We start from the raw sequence: 20,051 nt of genomic DNA, 5'->3' as shown, positions 1-20,051 counted from the left end.
TGTGTGTGTGTGTGTGTGTGTATATATATATATATATATATATATATATAAATAGTCTTTTTTTGTCTGGTGAAAAAAATTTCCCTGGAACCTAACCCACTCATTTACATTAATTCTTATGGGGAAATTGGATTCGCTTAACATCATTTCGCTTAAAGTCGCATTTTTCAGGAACGTAACTGCAATGTTAAGTGAGGAGTTACTATACTGTACATACTATACTGCACTATAAAATGATACACAACTGATTGATAGCTGCTCTCGGAGTACAGTTTCCCAATGACTCACAATCAAGCTGGAAGGGCATATCGACTGGGGTCCCTCAGGAATCTGTCTTGGGTACGGTTCTATTCAATATCTCCAGAAATGATTTGGATAATTGCATAGAGAGTACACTTATGAAGTTTGTGGACATTACCAAGCTGGGAGGGCTTGCAAGCACTTTAGAGGACAGGATTAGAGTTTAAAATGATCTTGACAAACTGGAGAAATAGTCTGAAATAATGAAGGTGAAATTTAATAAGGACAAATATAAAGTACTACAATTAAGCAGGAATAATTAATTGCACAAATACAAAATCAGAGATGACTGCCTAGGAAGAAGTATTGCAGAAAAGGCTCTGGGTGTTATAATGGATCACAATGTAATACTGTGGCAAAAAGGTGAACATCATTCTGGGATGTATTAGCAGGAGTGTTGTAAGCAAGATGCAAGAAATAATTTTTGCACTCTACCCAGCACTGATAAGACCTTAGTGGGAATACTGTGTCCACTTCTAGACACCACACTTCGGGAAAGATGTGGACAAATTGGAGAAGGTCCAGAGAAGAGCAACAAGAATGATTAAAGGTCTAGAAAACATGACCTGTGAGAGAAGATTGGAAAAATTGAGTTTGTTTAGTCTGCAGAAGAGAAGATGGGGAACATAAGTCTTCAAGTACAAAAAAGATTGTTATAAAGAGGAGAGTGATCTCAGTGGTTAAGGAGAACAATGAGACAGGCCAAGAAGCAATGGGCTCAAATTGCAGGAAGGGAGATTTAGGTTAGACATTTGGAAAAACTTCCTGTCAAGATAATTAAGCACTGGAACAAATTAGCTAGGGAGGTTGTGGAATCTGTGTTTATTGGAGGTTTTTAAGCACAGGTTAGACAAACACCTGTTAGGGATGGTCTATATAATACTTAGTCTTGCCCCAGTGCAGGGGACTGGACTAGATGACCTATCAAGGTCCCATCCAGTCCTACATTTCTATAATTTCATAGCTACAAGTTGAGTTAGAATATATAAAACACAAACCATGTTTTTGTGTGCAGTATACATTCCTCTGGTTTACAAAAATCTCAGCACTAAGAATGCTGGTAGTGGGATGTAAAACTTTTCACCTTGAAGGTTGATAGTGACTAAAAGTCATTGCAATCTAAAAATTTTGTCCTCTAAGAAATAAAACGATCTCAGTTTACTTCTGAATGGATGAGTCCACGGGTACCAGTTGTGACATCAAGTTCTGTGATGATTAGTAACCTTTATCTCAGTCTCCACAGAGAAATGAAGAAGTATGGAGACTGATCCTCTCTTCCTAAGATAATACCCATCCAGGTTAGGTTGAGGCACATTCCTGATATGGGGGAATTGCTATTGCCTGGACTGTGGATAAATGGGGAGGTCACTCTCTAGTGGTGCCACTCCATCACCTTTCATAAATATCAAATTCATCTCACATTTAAGGGAGGAAAAAATCAGTGGGTGTTGAGGGCAAGTTTTGGTTCAGGAAACATGAGCAAAATAAAGCTGTGCTTTCTGTACATAAAACCCCGGGTAAAAGAACCTTGTTTATAGTGAAGGGCATATATAAACGTTGCTCAGCTTAATAGCCTGTCTGGATTGCCTTAATGTCCTATTGTACCTTATTCTTTGAAACCAAGCTAAAAAATGTTTTGTTTTTTTTTTTTAAGTTATTTTCCCCAAGAACAAAAACACACAAAATTAATGGATGAAGAGCAGTAGGAAATCCATAAAAACAGACTGATTTTTTTTTAAACACCAATCTGTAGTAACCTATTATAGATTACAAAGCCACCTGTCTATTGGATAACTGTGAACATGTCTAATTCAGGTAGTTTTGCAGCTGATACTGCTCCCTCATAGCCACGAGTCCAATGTGTTTATCTCAAAAGAACCTCCTCCAGACAGGGCCACTTCCAGCAATGTTGTTGCAAGATGAGAAGTACAGATTTGCAGCTAAAAATCAATAATGCTATTGCAAATAGTTTTTGGCCTGGTATGTTCGGGGCCTGCTGCGTGTCTCCCTCGCTCTGCTCCTCGGAATGCATTCAGGGTATCAAAATTATCTTAAAGCATTTTGTATTGGGCCTGTCTATTCATAAAAAGCAAGCAGGCAGAAATGAGGGATGGAATGAGGTGTACCCGCGTGAACCAAAACAATCCCAGTGCCTTAAACTGTTTGGGTTGCTCCGTTAAGAAGCTGGATTTTTAACAGAATTGTAGCTTTAGTTTACAGGTACGGCACACCTCCCCCCCCATTATTTTTTGGGGAGGTTGCTTTAGTCTTGCCAACCTTAAATGTCTGTGATGAAAGGAAGCAAGATCTCAGACCTGAATTTCAATGCCAGTTTCTTTGCTGATAGATTAATCACTAAGTGACATTCATCTATCCTACCAAAGGTTAGGAGATAGAAATAACAAAAAGTAAAGATAAAGCCAAGTGTGTGTGTGTTTAATTCATAAGCGCTGTTTTGGAAATAAAGTGTAGAATGTCCTACATATTAACCAAGATTCAGATTTGAAATTAACCTTGGACCCTGAACCTGTCTTTGTTCAGTGTAATTACTTGGTGTCTGTCTGAAAAATAACTTAAATCTTTGGAAATAATCCCTCATTACATACCAGTCCTGATGCAGCCAGAGCAAGTGAATAAATTGCTGAACAGAATCCAATATAAAATTCTTTCCCCTCAATTTTGGTTATATTATTTCCTGGCATTTTAAGCAGAACACAAGTCTGTCTAAGATATCAAAGGTAAAAGGATAGTTCTTGTTCCCTAAGGACTCCTTTCAGCAACAAATAAGCTCAGCAGTTCGTAGATCACAATTCAGTCTTTAATGTTGTTGGGTTTTGATTTATTAATTGCTTTTAAAAAATAGGAAAAAAGCCCTAAACAGGCTTCTGAAATTGACTGGAAGCCAGTGAAGGGACTTAAGCATGGTCCTGATGTGCTCACGGCAGCCTCCACCATAAAGGAAGCAGGCAGGCACATTCTGTACCATCTGGAGCCTGCGCATTGTCTTCAAATTCAGCTTAAAATAGAGTGGATTACAATAACCCTGCCTGGTGGTGACACATGCATGGACCACTGTGGTCCTCAAGGTCCACAAAGTTCTCTAACAATCTAGAGGTGAAACATGATGCTCCAGGTTACTGGGCAGAGTGCTGTAGGTAGTTCGGCATTTGCTCCCATTACAGATATGTCTGAGCTCTAGCTTGGGCCTGGCTTCACCATAATCACACACAATATTACAAACAGAATAGATTGCCTGCCTGCCTGCCTGCTAGTGTTCCTCCAATTGCATGCTGTATTTCACAGAAGTTCTTATTTCATACCTGATGAAATTTAAATCCTGTTATGTGGCAAACAAAAAACAAAACAAAACAAAAAGTTGATTTACTGCATCTCTAGTAAGCTGTCTTACAAAGACATGTCTGTACATCTGTAGCTCTGGAGAATGTTCTAACTACAGTTTTTAGTAGTGGTTTTGGATTCCTCGCTGACACTGAGCTCTCACATAGCATCTGTGAGTAATGCTTTCTACCATCTCCATGTGGTGAGGAGACTCTGTTCCACCTTGGTGGCCAAAGTCGTGGCCTCAGTTATACATGCTCTTAGCTGGACTGCAGTATTCTGCAGCATGAAGACTTCAGTGTTTAGGAAACTCCAACTAGTGCCAAATGCTTCAGTACATCTCCTCAGCTCTGCAGGCTACTGTGAGCACTGTCAAACCTGTTCTCCACTCTATACACTGGTTTCCCATAGAACTTCAAATAAAGTTCCAGGTCTCTGTCCTTATCTTCAAGATGCTGAATGACTTGGACCCAGGGGATCTAAAAGGTCTCCTAAGGCTCCAGGGTGGCAAAACAGAACATTCCCCAGTAAAGCCAAATCTCATCTTTGCAGGAGGCAATGCTCTCTCGGCAGCCCATCCAAGGCTGTGGAATGACTCAGTCACGCAGTTCACTCTGTGAGGTTGGGGTATAGCTGGCCTTTCAACGCCCCCCTGGGACTTAGTAGATGTCATAGGCATTCTTGGGCAAAGTGACCCTGCTGGCCGCATATGGCACATCACGTTTCCCCGCCCATCCCAGGGCTTCTGGGAGATGGTTTCCCTCCCTGTTGGGTGTGAGTCTCCTCTTGGGTTTGATCCCTGTCTTCTGATGCCATTCCATCCCTGTTAGGTTTTCTCTCCAAACTAGGATGACTATCCATATCCTGACCTGCCAGTTTTCCAGCCATCGTAACATCTCTAGGATTACTGTCTGTTAACATAATTTCAGGTTGGCATGGCAGAGTTTATAGGCTCAGTCTATATCCATTAATTTCTAGGCCTCACTGACTGTTTTAGCTCCCTGACCAGTTCCCCATTTCTTTACATAACCCCTCATTTGAATTACAACCTCAGCATAGATCATGGCCCCTTTTTTCCTGAACTCCCCATAACCTTTTCCTAAATGTTTCAGTGTCAGTTTAAACTTTTGCAGCAAAGCTTGGTTATAATTATCATAATCTTTATAGGCCTCCCTACCCATAAGGGCAAAAATGTCCAAGACCTTTGTCCAAGACAGTAGTGGACCCAGGTTCCTTATCATGTCTTCCTTCCTTCATCTTATTCAATTCATACCCCATTTCAAAAACATTTAGGAACAGATCCATGTCATCCCCCTCCCTAAAGCCAGGAAGTAATTGGGAGTCTAGGCCTCCCACTGGGACAGATACCTGGGGACTGGCTTTACCTATGGACTGTTGTTCTGCTTGGCAGTCTCTGTACCTCAAGCTGATGATGTCTTTTCTGGTCTATCTGGCACAGTCTCTCCATCTTGAGCTGATAGTGCCTCTTCTTGTCCGTTTCCTTCTCCTCGTGCTGACCCTGGCACTCTTTCTTTTCTCTCTCCACTGATGCTGCTGCTCCCGATCTGCTCTCCTGATCTTCAAGCTGCTGAGTTTCCAGATGCACTTTGTCTCTCTCCAGCTGCAGCTTCTCCTGCTCTGGCTATTGGGCTCTCCACAACTCCCGTTGCAGTGATGTTGTGGTCTGGACCAAACGCAGTTGCTGCGTCTGTCCGCCTCTGCCCTGTTCTTTCCAGGGAGTTGACTCCAAGATTCTCCCATCTGCTGGATCTCTGGAGGTTCTCTGCAAACCTGGATTATTCTGCTGCTCATTAAAATACAGCAAATTTACTAGCTGCAGTTTTGTCTGGTCCTCAGTTCTCAGCTGCCTTTCTCTGCATAGCTCAACCAGCCAGTTTTTCTTCAGCTATTCAAAAATTCATTTTCCCCTGTCTCTTTCCTGAAAAGATTGATACTTTTTTCTCTGTACTTTTCCCTTCTAGGTAACTTGCTTTCACACTGTTACGAGATTCACAAGTTCCCTGCCTTCACTGTTATTCCCAGCACAAGATAGGCTGCCTAAGCAAGCTACTTGTGCCTTCTCTTCAGAGACTAATAAGTGTGACTGCCCACAGTTATGAGTTACCAGACAATTGTTCCTGTGCAAGCCTGTTTTATTCTTAAACTGAAGTACTACAGAGAACACATTAACAACAATAAAAGGACCTATACACATGCTAATAAGCTTACCAGAGTTCACCCCAGCCTTTGCATGGGCTCTGGCTGGATCAGTCCTTCAAAACCCCACACAAGGGGTTTCCTTATGATTTTAGGTTCATCACAGCTAAGGCTACAATTTAGTCACGAGTTGTTTTTTTTGTTTTTTTGTTTTTAGTAAAAGTCATGGACAGGTCCCAGGCAATAACCGAAAAGTCTTGGCCAGTGACCTGTCCATGACTTTTACTAAAAATACCCCTAACTAAATCTTACCTGCTTGGGCGGAGAGGGGTGGCGGCGGTGCTCCAGTGGACACTGCTGCTCCCGGGGTGGAGGTGGCCCAGGGCCCAGCTGCCGCTGCTGCGCCCGGGGCCAGTTGCCTGGGACCAGTTGCCTGATGCTGCCAAAGCAATAGCCGGTGCGGCTGGCCCCAGGGCCGCCCCAGCTGCTTGGGAGGCCCTGTGGTCAGCCACCGCAGATGCGGAAGTCACGGAGGTCCAGGGTGGAGTTTCAAAAGGATAGATTTAAGTGGATCATTTACATTCTCCTCACCCCCTCTCCCCCATTTCCAACAAGATCCACTTTACAAGTGGTGTTTCAAAAGTCCTTTGAAGTTCCTCTTATCTCCCAGAGAGGCATTAACCCCATCTTCCTGCAAGTTCCATGCAATGTTCAATAGTACATGAACAAACACTTACATTTTTAATACAATGGACCCCAGAGGTATTAAACTTAATTCAGTAAGGTTCCATTTAATCAGTAAGGCTTGTCCAGGATATTGTCAGTCTGTCACACTAAGGACCATCACAAACCTTGCTGCCTTCTGTTCCAAGCACAAGATGGATTTTTTTGATCTTGTTCTCTCTAACATAAACACATAGCAACACTTTTTTTAATATATAGTAACAAAAAAACAAAACAAAGAAAACCCCTACCAAAATAAAACACTTCACTGCACTCTCTTTTCCCCCTGGATAGTGGATGAGAGAAGTGAAACATGACAGATATCAGTCACATTGCTTACTGCACTGCTGGAAGGTACTCAGATACTAAGCTGATTAGCATGATATAAGAACCTATGTAGAATAGAATAGACTGGTGTAATTTTCCTCTCTTTGCTGGATCCCAGACTATTATTCTGCATGGCTTTTTCCTGCAGAGATTCTGTGGCACCTGTCTGTCCAGATTTACTTGAAGGTGATGGAGCATGCAAGGTGATGACTTATGCAAGTCAGCCAGGGGAACTGTAATATGGATGACACTCCTGAGTGCTGGAACTTCTGTATTCTCACTGAATCAAGATGCCACAAATCTTCTGGCTAATATCAGTAAGCCAGGGAGAAATTTAAAGTTTTATTTATAAAAACCAAACCCACAAACTTTCTCGAGTAACAGCAAGGGGAAAAGGCCAGGCAAGTCAAGAGGCCTCCAGTGAAAGGGAAAAATTCCTCTCGTGCCTTGGAGATGATATTCTGTGTTCATTGCAGCTTTTGCACCTACTTTACCTATTCACCACCTGTTCACACACAATTGATTGTACAGCTGTATACTACATATTAAATCCTGATTAACTAGTTTGGTCAGTAGTGTATGGAAGTGGCCACTTGGGCACTGTGATAGGTTTTCTTTGGGCTGGATATGCAGTGTGCATCCCCAGATGTGCTCATAGTTGCACAGCATGGAAGCTGGGAAATTTTTATTGTTGAACAGAGCTTTAAATTATCCAATGGTGTATTACTGTCTTTTCCTCTGTGTTCTTCTAGATCCCCAGTGTGTACACACAGGAGAAATAATCTGTGATTAAACTAAATAGCTACAGAAGGTACATTGAATGAGGAATTAATAGGATTAATTTATTTTCCACAATCCCTATTAAAAGGTTCACCTTATTGTAAGGTTTTTAAACTACCAGTTTTATTTCCTTGTTATCAGTGGCTTTCAAACAGTGATCCTCATGTGGTCCTGTCCCATTCTGATTCACCGACTTCCATGCAGTAATGACATTGCTCGGTTACAAGAAAAATTCATAGAAGTGCAGTATTTAATAAGGAGACAAGATGAAAATAAACTTGCTTTAATGGGACTAATGTGGCTGTCTGGTTTCATTCCCCATGTGTCCTACCACCTACAAATTTTAATACCTTCAGGTTGACCAGATGTTCTAACATATTGTGATTGTCACAGTTAGCTAGGATGGTCCCAGTGTTTGTCAGTTCTAGTGGAACCAGGATTTTGTCTTGATATTATTTCTACCAGCTAGAAGGATGTCTGACCACCTCTGGCTGTGGTCTGTTTAGGAAGGATTTAGAAACTGATTTTGCCTCAAAATGGATGTAGCGTCCAATGGGGGGTGGGGGGGGTGGAGGAAAGTTTTCTGCTCCAAACATGCACCATTTGTATTTGTTCAACATAAACTCCATCAACACCAGCAATTTTTATGAATTCTCACTCCAGTATTAATTACTTAACAAACTGATTTTCTACAATTGTACAAAGCACATTACAATTACTCTACGAAATGCATCACAGGAAATGTTACTATACGTCATTTTAATCCTGGTCTTAAATCCACCCAAACTCCTCTCGTCCTTCCATCTTTTCCCCCAGGGAAATTGGAATGCCCATGCTCAGTTGTGTCCTGCTTCTTCCCAGCAAGTCTGTCTGTCTTATTTTTTTTTTTTTTTTTTTTTTTTTTTTTTTTGAGTTCAGCTAGCTATCTAGCTATTCAGCTCTCTGACAATTATCTGATGCTCACTGGCCTAGATCTGCCAGTCCTTCTGAGAACTGCATGAGAGAAGGGAGAACAGTACAGAGAAAACAGTGCTTCACAGCAGCAAGCAGGTGGATGGAACAAACATATTTAATTTCTCTGGAAAGCATCTCGTTGTATAAAATGCTGGTGAGAAAATTGTTTCGCTTGTTCAGTGATTATAATGCAATCATTTAAAAATATGGCATGTTGAGTTACCATTCCAGGGCTGAGCTCCTCTCCACTATTCTTAGTCTAGTCTGTATCCTGGACCATAGACCTATATTAATACATATAAATGTTAAGAGCCAAGAACAGTTGCATACCTAAGAAAAGTCTAATTTCTTACTGTGACCCTCATCCTTCTCCATTGTTCTTTCATACTATTGTTTCATTTATCATCCTTTGTTGATATGATTGAAGTTATAAACTCTTTGGGAAAGGGTTTTGGCTATTTAATCTATTCAAAGTAAAATGTACATACCTATTTGTACTGAAGCTGTCACTAAAGCTACTCCTTGGTAGTGAAGTTCTCTATTGGTAGCAGAATTAACTATTTCCTCTCGTACACTAATGCAAGGTAGAGATGGAAAAGCTCTGTTAGGTCAAGTCCATCTTTCTGCCAGTGCATGGTTGTTCCTGACAGTATGGTATATATGCAACTATTACTCCTCAGGGAATTCTGCGCTACTGCGCAGAATTTATATCCTCACAGATGTCTTTGCTTCCCTGCAGAAAAATGAGTTTCTGAGGGAGAAGCAAAGGGAAGTCACAAGATCAGTCATGCAACCCTCCCAAGCAGTATGTTTCAGATGCCTAGGGCAGCTGGCAGAGAGGGGAAATCACTGTGGGGCAGGGGGCAGGACTGGGGGAGACCCGGCTGGTGGCTCCTACTCTGTGCTGGGCTCAGCTGCTAGTCCTGTCTGGACTGGGGAGGACGGGACTTCCTCTTCCCCTGCACGGCATCCGGGGCTGTGTCAGACCCACCCCCTCTGAGTTCCATTACCATTGCACCCAGAACCCCCCAACAAGCCACTGTGCATCCAGATCCCCCACACAGAACCCTCTCAACCACACCTGGATTGCCCCACACTAAGCCCCTTCACACTTGGATTCTGCCTTGCTGAGCCTATCTGCCCACACCTGGTGCACCTGCCATAGAGGGGTAGGGCCCTGAGATGTTTCTGGGGTAGGCCCAGTCCTTGTGCTATGTCAGGGTTGGGTGCAGCCTCACCTCTAAGTCCATGTCCTGGGGGAAGCTGCACAGTGATCTCCTACCTCGGTGCAGCCAGTGGCCTGTGCTCCCCAATGCCATGCTGGAGCCTCCATGTTTATTTGACAAATAAATTTTGCAGAATTTTAAAATATTGTGTGCAGAATGTTTAATTTTTTGGTGCAGAATGCCCTCAGGAATATAACTCTTTTCTTCAAAACAGTCTTTAAATCTTGGGTGATAGGGCTTAAACTGCTTTCCATGAGGAACTGTTCCAGGATCTAGCAGTAGGCTTTTATTGATAAGGGGGAAGGATGGGACACCTGATCTTCTCTCCTGGTTGCCCACCTACATCTTGTAAACTGCCTTAAATGATTGCCCTCTCCTTGATGTCTCCATCATTTAAATAGCGAGCACGCTGTTTGTCCTCCAGTCTTAGTTGTCCTTCAGTCAAACTATAGTTATTTATGACTTAACTCTTCAATCTTTCCTAAGAATGGAGTCCCTCTCCCTGTTTAATAACTATGTGAATAATTACAATGTGAAAGTCTGGTATTCAAGCATAATACATGCAAAATCAATAGAATCACAGGGAAAGGAGTGTGTCAGTGTTGCTAGGGAATTGTGTGGCTTTTAATCATGTACAGTACCATATATCAGTAGCTTCTAGAACGTTTACTCTTCTTAGTCATGGGTGACACATACCCCGTACTAGTGCCATCTCCTATCCCCTCTTAGTGGGAGTCTTGTTTTATTGGCTGGATACAGGCTTTCAAGAGCTGATGGTCTTTAGTGGAAGTGTGATTCAGGAAGTAACAAAGTGGCCGCTCTTTTGACTTCCAATCAGTAACTTCTTTGTTAAAGAAAGTTTGTGTGTGTGTGTGTGTGTGTGTGTGTGTGTGTGTGTGTGTGTGTGTGTGTGTGTGTCTAACTTTTTCCTTTTCCACTTCTCATGTTGTTCCCTCTACCCACAACTAATTTTTTGGGGACTGTTGCATGTGATTTCCCCTCCCCCACCCCTTTGCTTGCCATACAGAAGCAGGTTTGCTGCTCTGAAATGATCGCAGGAAGCAGTGTCAGGCTACAGTGGAAGCTCTGCCACTCAGATGTGGTGGGTGGTGGTTTCTGATAGGGATAAGATTAGTTTGAAAACTATCAGCAGCTGTGTCGCTGAAGGGCAGTGCTTCTCATGCAGCCTGGCCTGCTGCCTCTTGGCTACGGCTGCATAAAACCAGAGTTGATTACTAACAATTCGAGAAACACTTGGCTATTGTACGGATAAGGGATGAGGGGAAGGGAATGAAAGCTTTCTGGACACAGTAAGCAAATATCACTAACTATTTTGGTGGGAGGAAGGAGGCTAAACTTCATTGTAGAGCTGGGGATGCTGGGATGGAGACTGAAAAGCCCCAGGATTTGAGGCAAATTCTAGAAAGCAAAAGGATCCATGTTGGCTCATTTTAGATTAAGAAACTGTATAACAGTTGCTTTATAACTAGCAAACTATCTGTTCTTACTGTTCTCTTTTATGCCCTACCATACTGCTGCTGTTGGTTAGTGACTTGTAGTTCCATTGCTGTAAACAACGGAGGTGGTAGCGAGGAATTTTCCTCTAGTGACCCATGACTTGGGAGCTCACTTACCCGTCTGGGTCTGCCAATGCCTGATTTCCCCCTCCCTTATCTGCCCCCCCCCAACTTTCTGGATGTGCTGCAAAGCTTATCCCTTTCAGGGTGTTATGGAAAGGGGGTGATCAAAGAGAGGGACTTGCTGGATTTTTATTCATATCCAAGTTATTTCTATTTTGCTTTGTATTGTGTATTTCAGAGGGTGGGTATTTATAAAGGTTTATATAAATCTAGATTAGTTTATATATAGGACCATATTGTCAGCCACTGCAAAAGGACACAGGTCCAGTGATGTAAATGGAGCTGCACCTGTTCACGCCAATACAAGAGCTCATAGACTTTAGCCTTAGTGCTCAGGGCAATGTCTCTTGGTACCGGACAACCAAAACCCTCCGTGTGTGTGTGTGTGTGTGTGTAAGCACCAAAGTTTTGTTCAGAGCTTTTTTTAGTCCCTGCTGGGGAAGGGTGACTGGAACAACTCCTGTGCCCTTCATCACAGTTAGATCTTGGAATTATGCTAGTTCTTATTTTGGGTAAAACCGCTGGTTATGAGGATCAAAACTGCTGTCCTTTTGACTGCAGTAGATTCTATAAAGCAACTTTATTAGATTGTTAAAGTAGCACATTGACTGGCTTTTATCCAGTAACTAACTAGATGTCTGACAGCATACAGTAAAGGTTGAAATCTAGTATGAATTGGTAAGAGAACTATTACATTTAGGTGAACTCAAGGAACTTTTCTTGGTGCTCCTGGTATCTGTTTCTGTCGGTAGGTCTATCTGTCTTCATTTTAGCAATGCAAAGTAACAGCTAATGTGTGGGTTGGGTTTTTTTTTTTTCCCCCCTCCCTTCCTTACAGTGCCTCCAAAGCCAGTGCATCTGCAGAATTCATTTTTATCCATCACACACCAAACCCCTACACGGAAAGCTTTACCTACTGCACAACCAAGAATGGAGGAAGTCACACCTACCTCTGCTTCTTGTGTGTCAAAGGAAAAACCCAGCAAGGTGTCAGATCTCATCAGTCGTTTTGAAGGAGGCAGGTAAGTCACTTGCTTTCTTTTAAAAGTAAGGGGTAAAGGGCAACGTGTCCTAATTCTTTTAACAACACTCTGTGGAGATTAATGAACTATAATGTATTGCGTAAATGAATTGCATATGTTGTGAAAGTATAGACTCTGGTATTGCTCTTACTGAAGTCAATGGCAGTCTTGCTACTGATTTTTAAATGGGAACAGAGTAATGCCTATGATAACTATTAGATATCTCCCCAGGATTAGCTGCAACACAGTGCTTCTTGCTCTACAATATATTGTCTAATTGCAATATTTCATTTAAAAGAAAAAATGTGTTTAAACAAACCTAACTTGTGGTGGTCTGCCTAATACTTGTAAATGTTGATTTAGAATATTAATTAATAATAGAAACTTAACTTTTTTAAGGCCTTGGAATACACACTTTTTACAAGGTTAGTTTCTCAAGCACAATCTGTAGTGAAGTAAATAATTTGCATGATTAAAACATCCTGGAAAATGTTCATAGTTTGGAATAAATATTTAAAATGCAATTGTTCAGGTAACCTTAATTCCTTTTGTGTTTAATAATAAATATCATGTTATAAAAAGTGGAATCATTTGAAATCTTAATTTTCCTTTTGACTTTTCATGCTGGTTTACCCTTTCTTACATCATTCCGCATAAACAGGAAAACTAAATGGGTCCCTTTCACTTATCTGTTTATGGTGCATTTCACTTTCTGGTTATAGTGAACTAGAACATTGCTGCTGTTCTTCATTTTACAAAAGTGCAGGCAGATATTTAGAACACTGAAAAATATCAGCTGTGATGACATTTACTGTTCACATCATTTTTTAAAATCAAAATATACACGAAGGGACTAAATGCTCAAAAACACACTTTGAGGCAGTGAGAAGAAACATATTTCTAATACTATAACAAACTTTTTATATCCATGTCCCAAGAGATTTCCATAGTCCTGTATACACATGAAAGGTCAATTCCTCTACTCGAGATATGATGTGTGTGTGAACATAAATTTAAAAGAGGAAAAAAATGGAATAACTACCATCAGAAGAGGAAATAAATTTTAAGTGAACATAATCTCAGGTGTTCTCTTCAGCTTAAAAGGAGACGTATCAAATAAAAACAAACCTCAGGTAGCTCTTTGTTTAAACAATTGGATAAATGGTCATAAATATTATACGGTCACCTTTCAGAAAGCTGTAAAACCTCAGACTGGGTCAATTCTAGGAGCAGCGAGAGTTGTGTAGTGGGTATATATGGCATTGGGCTTCCAGTATCTCAAGGACATCAGCATTCTGAAGGAACATTTCCTACATTAATTTATGATTTATTATGCATCGCCAGTCCACTAATTTAGGGCCAATGTGCACACATGCATCAGAGGGCAGAATTTGGCATTCAGGGGGTGGAATGCATCCTAAGATAGGAGTAGTCCAGTGCTGCAAGAGGAGACTTTGTTTACTAGAAGACCAAGACTATCACTGGGATGATGAGCTTGATCTGTGAAAGGAAAAGGAGCCTCTAACCTATTCGAGATCTCATCTCCCTGCTACACTGCCATGACAGCTGTGAATAGGGAAAGGGGAAATGTAGTGTTGGAGGATTTACAGGAACTCTTTTAGTTTAGGGCCTGCCCCCAGTTTCTGTTTTGTTTTCCTTTTTATAATTCTCCTGAAGTATCAGTCTCAGAATTCTTTTAACAGTCTGGTATCCTTAGGAAAGCTACTCTTACTCTTCCATCTGCTTTAAGAGTTATCCAGTCTGGCAGTGACCTACTAGGAGGCCTGTTTAACAAAAGACTGGAAATGTCATGATGGAGCTGCATGATACAAGATGGGTTAACTGACTCTCATTATGCCACATGATGAATTTTCACCCATCCTTCAAACTCAACTGCTTCATTTTTGGTTAAGGAGGGAAATAAAAGAAATCCAAACATAGCCATAGGACTTCCACCCCTCCCAGCTTTTTCCCAGGTTTTATCTTCTTGAGAGAGATCTGAGATGATCTCATGCATCTCCTTGATGATGGGGAAAAAAAGCCAGGGAACCTTCTAATTACCCTCTAATATCAGGGTCTCCTGACTGGGAATTACACAGGTAGCATGCTTTGATATGTCATCCTCAGGAGGAGGTATGTTGGTTCCATCTTTTGGGGATGTCTGAATGGTTTTGAGACATCTGTACTATTTGGAGATCAAAGGGAACTATATTATGCTAAAGCCCTATTATTCCCTATTTACAGTGTTTGTTCATTTTTACTTATAAACATGGGAATTGCCTTACATGAAGAGATAATTGATCCATCCATCTAGTGTTTAATACCACACACTAGCCTGTAGCTGATTTCTAGAGCAAGGCTAATCCTTCTTTGAGAAAAAGCCTCCATAACACACCTGCCCAGTTTTGTGGTGGTGTTGTGGGCTGTGGAAAGAGAATTTTTTTCATATCCTCAGTTGGCAGTGTGTTGCTGCTTTAAAGCAGGAAGACTGACAGCCTCTGTCAATCTTTTGTCTTTGTATACGCAAACGGTGCAGTAGTAAGACTGCATCATTTATCACTTTATACAAAATAGTTTTGTCACCAAAGTTCTTAATTTTTTTTTATTTATTTTTTTATTTTTGGTAAATATGAATTTCAACTAAAACAGCAACATGCAAGTATTCCTTTTCATCCCAGTGATTTTACACTAATGCAATAAAACTTTATTTTATAGAGTATCTTTAATGTTAACAGTAGCCCAGAGTAGCAACCTTGAAAGAATACCGCAGAAGGCTAAAATTTGGGGTACATGCCAGGGACAGATGCATGTTTGGGACTGACTTGAACTGATGAGACCCAAAGAGAAAGAAGGCTTTCCTCTTGATAGTGACAAGGATCTGAAAGAGTGGCACTAAATAAGTTGACTGACCTGGGACTGGACTATAAATTTAAGCATGTAGAGCTAGATTAAGAATATAAAGTTTTTACTATATTCTGATAAAGGAATAGGGAAAAATTAAAAGAATGTTTCTTGCACACTTAAGTGTAGCCATGGGAACAGAGTGGTCTATGAACAGAGCATTGGACTGGGATTTAGGAGATCTGGATTCTATTTTCAGCTCTGCTGCTGGCCTGCTGAGTGACCTTGGACAAGTCAGTACACCTATGTGCCTCGGTTTCCCCGTCTGTACAATGGGGATAATAATACTGTCCACTTCGTAATGTTTTTTGAATTCTACTAGTGAGGAGTGTCATATACGTTGTTTATTAACAGGCAGATAGTGGACACCATTTTAATTTCTAGAAAGATGTGTACTGTTGCCATGTGACTTGTTGAATTAAAGATGGCATTACACCGTGGAAGGCCTATATTAGACATGTTCTGCATAACTGAACATTTCTAATATTAGCAAATAAAAAAATAGCTTTGAAGAAATTTAAAGTTGTGCAATATAAATGCCCTCCAAAAATAAAACACTTTTTTAACGATGCCCTTAACTCTTTTTTTCTTTTTCTTTTTTAACCTTTTAGTCCCTCGAGTCCTAGTGATTTGAAGAAAGAATCCTCTGTTGTAAAGGTTGCTAAATCTCAAGGAAGATGTGGGTCAGCATCACCTCAGCCAAAAGTCCTCTCCCAACACCCACTACAAAAGCAGGGAAATAATACAGATCAAACTCAGGTTGTACAGAAACACACGGCGAATGGAGTAGTAGCACAAAGCCAGATGGAATGCAATGACAATAAATTTCCGGAACATAGCACCAATACATCCACTCCAGCTTCAGATGTTGCAGTTAACAGTAACTTAGTAAATGGGGAACAAGAAAGCACTACTACAGACTCACTGCAAGCTACAATGGTCTGCACAGGACAAACTCTTGACTGCTGCAGGACTCCAAGCAGGGACTCGCTGTTCCCATCTGAAAATGAAACTGTAGAAACTAATACTAATGTAGAGGAAAAACAGAATGAGGAACTCAATAAGGAAGATGAGCATGTTGAAGCAAAGGTAAAATTACATTCTGTATTTTTTCCTTGCGTATAACTGTTCCTATGTTTCTCCGTGTGTTTCGTATAAAAAAAATAGTTGTATAGAGCTATTCAAAAAGGAAGATATTTTTGATTTCCCCCCCCCCAATTTATTTTTTTAAACTTTGAAAAAATTTGACCAGCTCTGCAAATAAATAAAATCAAATAAAACCAAAAACCTTTCAACAATAGATTAGCCTTTTAATGAGGCACTTTTGAAAATGCTGAATACTTTTAATCTGTGGAAACAGACCCAGGATATGTGCTGTGCAGTGACATTATTATGTCCCAGTGCACCAAAACTGGGACTCCTCAAAGATCTTGTCTATGCAAAATTTGGCAACCCTTCCAAATTGTCTGGTGAAGGAGGTAAGAAAGGGTATTTTTGGAAAAGACTATAACTGACCTGAATTTGCATGTCTAGTCATGTTGTTTGTGCTATGAGAGAAGATGGAGGAACAAATGGTTGGAGTGGCAAAAAACACACACTAACACAGCAGCATCAAGACATGTGGAGACAACTGGCTTGTGAGAGCTTAGCTCGAGTATAATCCTCTGAATGGATCTAGCAAGACAATGGGAAGCCACTGGGATGTCCCTGTTAGACACAAGGGATGAAGAGATACATTTATCCCTTGTTGAAATCCCATTGAAGTCAGTGGAATTACACTGGGGATGAATCTGAGATTTCCTAGTAGAGACTTTTTGTTGTCGTTAAGAGGAAATGAGTGGGTGAAAGTGAATTGGTGTTGGAAAATGTAACTGCAAAAAAATTCACATCCTGGTTCAAAATGCAGATGACTTTGTAGTCCATGAGTCACTGTATTGTAACAAAACCCTGGCCAGCTAGATTTGTGTGATTGCCACTTTGCTGCACACCAGGGTCACTTGGAACTTCGAAGGAAGAGAGGAATAGAAGCAAGTTCTTGGTCTTGAAAGCACAACCCACTAATACTTGAGGTAAAAGACAATCTGTTGCAATGTAGAGCCTGTCAGAATTAGCAACGCTCAAGTGTGTAACACACACACACACACACACACACACACACACACACCATGTGTCTCTCTCCCTACCTGTCCGTTTGCTATAGGATTATGTATTTTAGCAGTTTGTGGGTGGAGGCTTTCATGATTTTGTACTGCTTTTTTTTTCCTGATGTGTATTTTGTTCCCACAAATTTTGTCTTGCGTATTTTCTTTTGGGCTTTCACTTTATGGAAGAAACAACATCTATCACTGGGCATTTAATTTTGCATAGGTGGTGATCCTGTGCGTGTGCAGGATAAACAGTGCATAGGAAACTTTCACATGTGCAGTGTTGAATATCTTAGCCAGTGAATGGGAGGTTATACTTGTTGCTGGTGAAGAGTGTTAGGATCCCATCTGTACAAAGGTCTGATTGGAATCCAAGGTACCTTTGCCCTGCCACACCTTCTATTATATTTCTTTGCTTCCTGTTCTGTGGTGACGCCTGTTTCTTTTTATGTGCATGTCTAGGCCAGTACAATACACTGGACACTCCTCAGGCAATACAGAATGGGAATCCAAATTATGCAACAGGTGTTAGCAGTATGTACAGGAAAAGGCAGAAATATGAGGCTGCTGGAACATAAAATACAGGAAGGAACTGGGCAAATGCCTGGAGAAAATGCTAACGAGAGCATCTGTGCCTGCTCTTGGCCTCGTGGATAACCAACAGATGTTATCTGGCCTAACTGACCAAAAAGAATAGATACAATATTTGAACCAGTTATGGCTAGATGCATTATCCTTTGATGCTAGAAGAATAAAGAAGCAGACACAAAGTCAGAATGGTTAAAATCTAGAACAGTAATACCAGCCCTGGAACATTCAACACCCAGTATATTACATTAGCGATGACAGCTGTTTCTGAACTATATATTTGTTTGCAATATGAACAAGACCTTCATTCAGACCTGGGTGCAGACTTTCATTACCATCTTCAAGAAATGCAGAAGCAGATGATGATGTTGTGAATGAGAATGGAAAAGAAATGCATGTGCAATTTTATTTTTGCCTAACATCCTAACTTGACAGCAAAAAAAATAACAGGACAGTGTAAATGCAATCTAACAATTAGCAATAGCAGTAGATATAAATTAACATAATACAGTGGTTCCCAAACTGTGTACTGTGGTTCCCCTGGGGAGCCATGAAGAGCTCATGCGCGAGCCACAAGTGTTTGGGAACAAATTTTAATATGTATGCCTGTTTTTTTCCCTAATTAGGACACAATTAAATTGGACTCTCAATTAAATTGGACCTCTATCTATGGGTCTGTGTCTTATGCTGCTGTTGGGACTGGGGTAGCCTCTGTGTCCTCCACTCCTAGGCCGGGCTCTCAGCGGAGAGACTTCCTGCTGTGGGAAGCAGTCAGTAGGAAGTCTCTCAGCTGAGAGCCCCCTGCTGGAGTATAGGGCACAGAAGGTATGTCTATAGTGCCCATGGACTCTCCATCGAAGCAAGCATCTGTCTCTTCCCCCCACGGCTAGAGACTTGGACTAGTGGGCCTTACGTTAGCACTCTAAAAATAGCTGTCTAGACAGTGCTTTGAAGTTGTGGCTTGGGCTGGAGCTCCAAGCCCTGAAGCCCATCCTCCTCTCTGCTCTTCAAAGCCCGAATCATTGTCCATGGCAGTGAACCTCCCAGCCTGAGCCACAATGTTTACACAGCTGTTTTTAGCACAGTAGCGTCAGCCCTGCTTGCCAACCCTCCAGGACTATCCTGGAGTCTCCACGAATTAAAGATTAATCTTCAATTAAAGATTATATCATGTGATGAAACCTCCAGGAATACGTCCAACCAAAATTGGCAACTCTATCACCAGCCAAGTCTGTCTATTCGGACTGTGGGGCTGCTGCATGAAGTGTAAACATCTCAAGAGACACTCCCAGTACTGGCAGCAGCACCAGTGCCAGCAGATAAGGCAAGGAGACTGAGGTAGAGACAGGTGTGTCTTATCTTGATAATGGAATGATTTTTGCCAAGTGCTAAGCCTACATGTAGCATATCTTTGACCGAAGAAGGTGATTTTAATAATGTTAAACAGAAGAGGAAGAAAAGTAGGTAACACGATGATATTCCATTATATCTGGATATTCATGTCGCAGTATTACTGCAGAACATCCGCAGCTACAATGTGTCATTTATTTTCAATGTTAGTAACTGAAAGTATGACACCAAGAGCATTTAGAAACCAACACCTGGAATTCGTGAACAACAGCCATGATTTTTCCTTCAGAAACTAGAAGAATTAAAGCATCTTGCCCCCCTTTGCCCCCCTCCCCCCAGAAAGTCATGTCTAAAGAGGCAACTCCTCAGAGGCATCTTATGTGGCCATGTAGATTACAAAAAGCAAACAAGCGCACACCATTTGCAGGACCCGTCTCCTTCCAGAAGTAATAGACATGTAGAATTCTGACTTGGGAAACAAGCAGCCATGACACTGAAAAACCATTCCTTTATCAAATAACACCTTCCATCAATGCATTGATGACCTTGCAGAAAACATCCAGGACCAGTTGATAGAACAAATTCAAGAGTCAATCACAG

The 20,051-nt window shown here is 41.2% G+C and overlaps 1 protein-coding gene across 6 annotated transcripts in view; it reads left to right on the top strand.

The window, feature by feature from the left end:
• The window catches only part of FGD4 (FYVE, RhoGEF and PH domain containing 4), a 206,249-nt gene that overhangs the window by 140,780 nt on the left and 45,418 nt on the right, over nt 1-20,051 (top strand). For all 6 annotated transcript variants that reach the window (XM_034780008.1, XM_034780025.1, XM_034780032.1 and 3 more), the window contains exons 3-4: nt 12,285-12,468; nt 15,981-16,458. In XM_034780008.1, coding sequence (XP_034635899.1) covers nt 12,285-12,468; nt 15,981-16,458 — 662 coding nt within the window. The remainder of the gene's footprint in view (nt 1-12,284; nt 12,469-15,980; nt 16,459-20,051) is intronic.

This window comes from Trachemys scripta, chromosome 1 (assembly GCF_013100865.1).
Source record: "Trachemys scripta elegans isolate TJP31775 chromosome 1, CAS_Tse_1.0, whole genome shotgun sequence".
Lineage (NCBI taxonomy): Eukaryota > Metazoa > Chordata > Testudines > Emydidae > Trachemys > Trachemys scripta.
The sequence above is the reverse complement of the archived record's forward strand: the minus strand, read 5'-3'. Positions and strand labels throughout refer to the sequence as shown.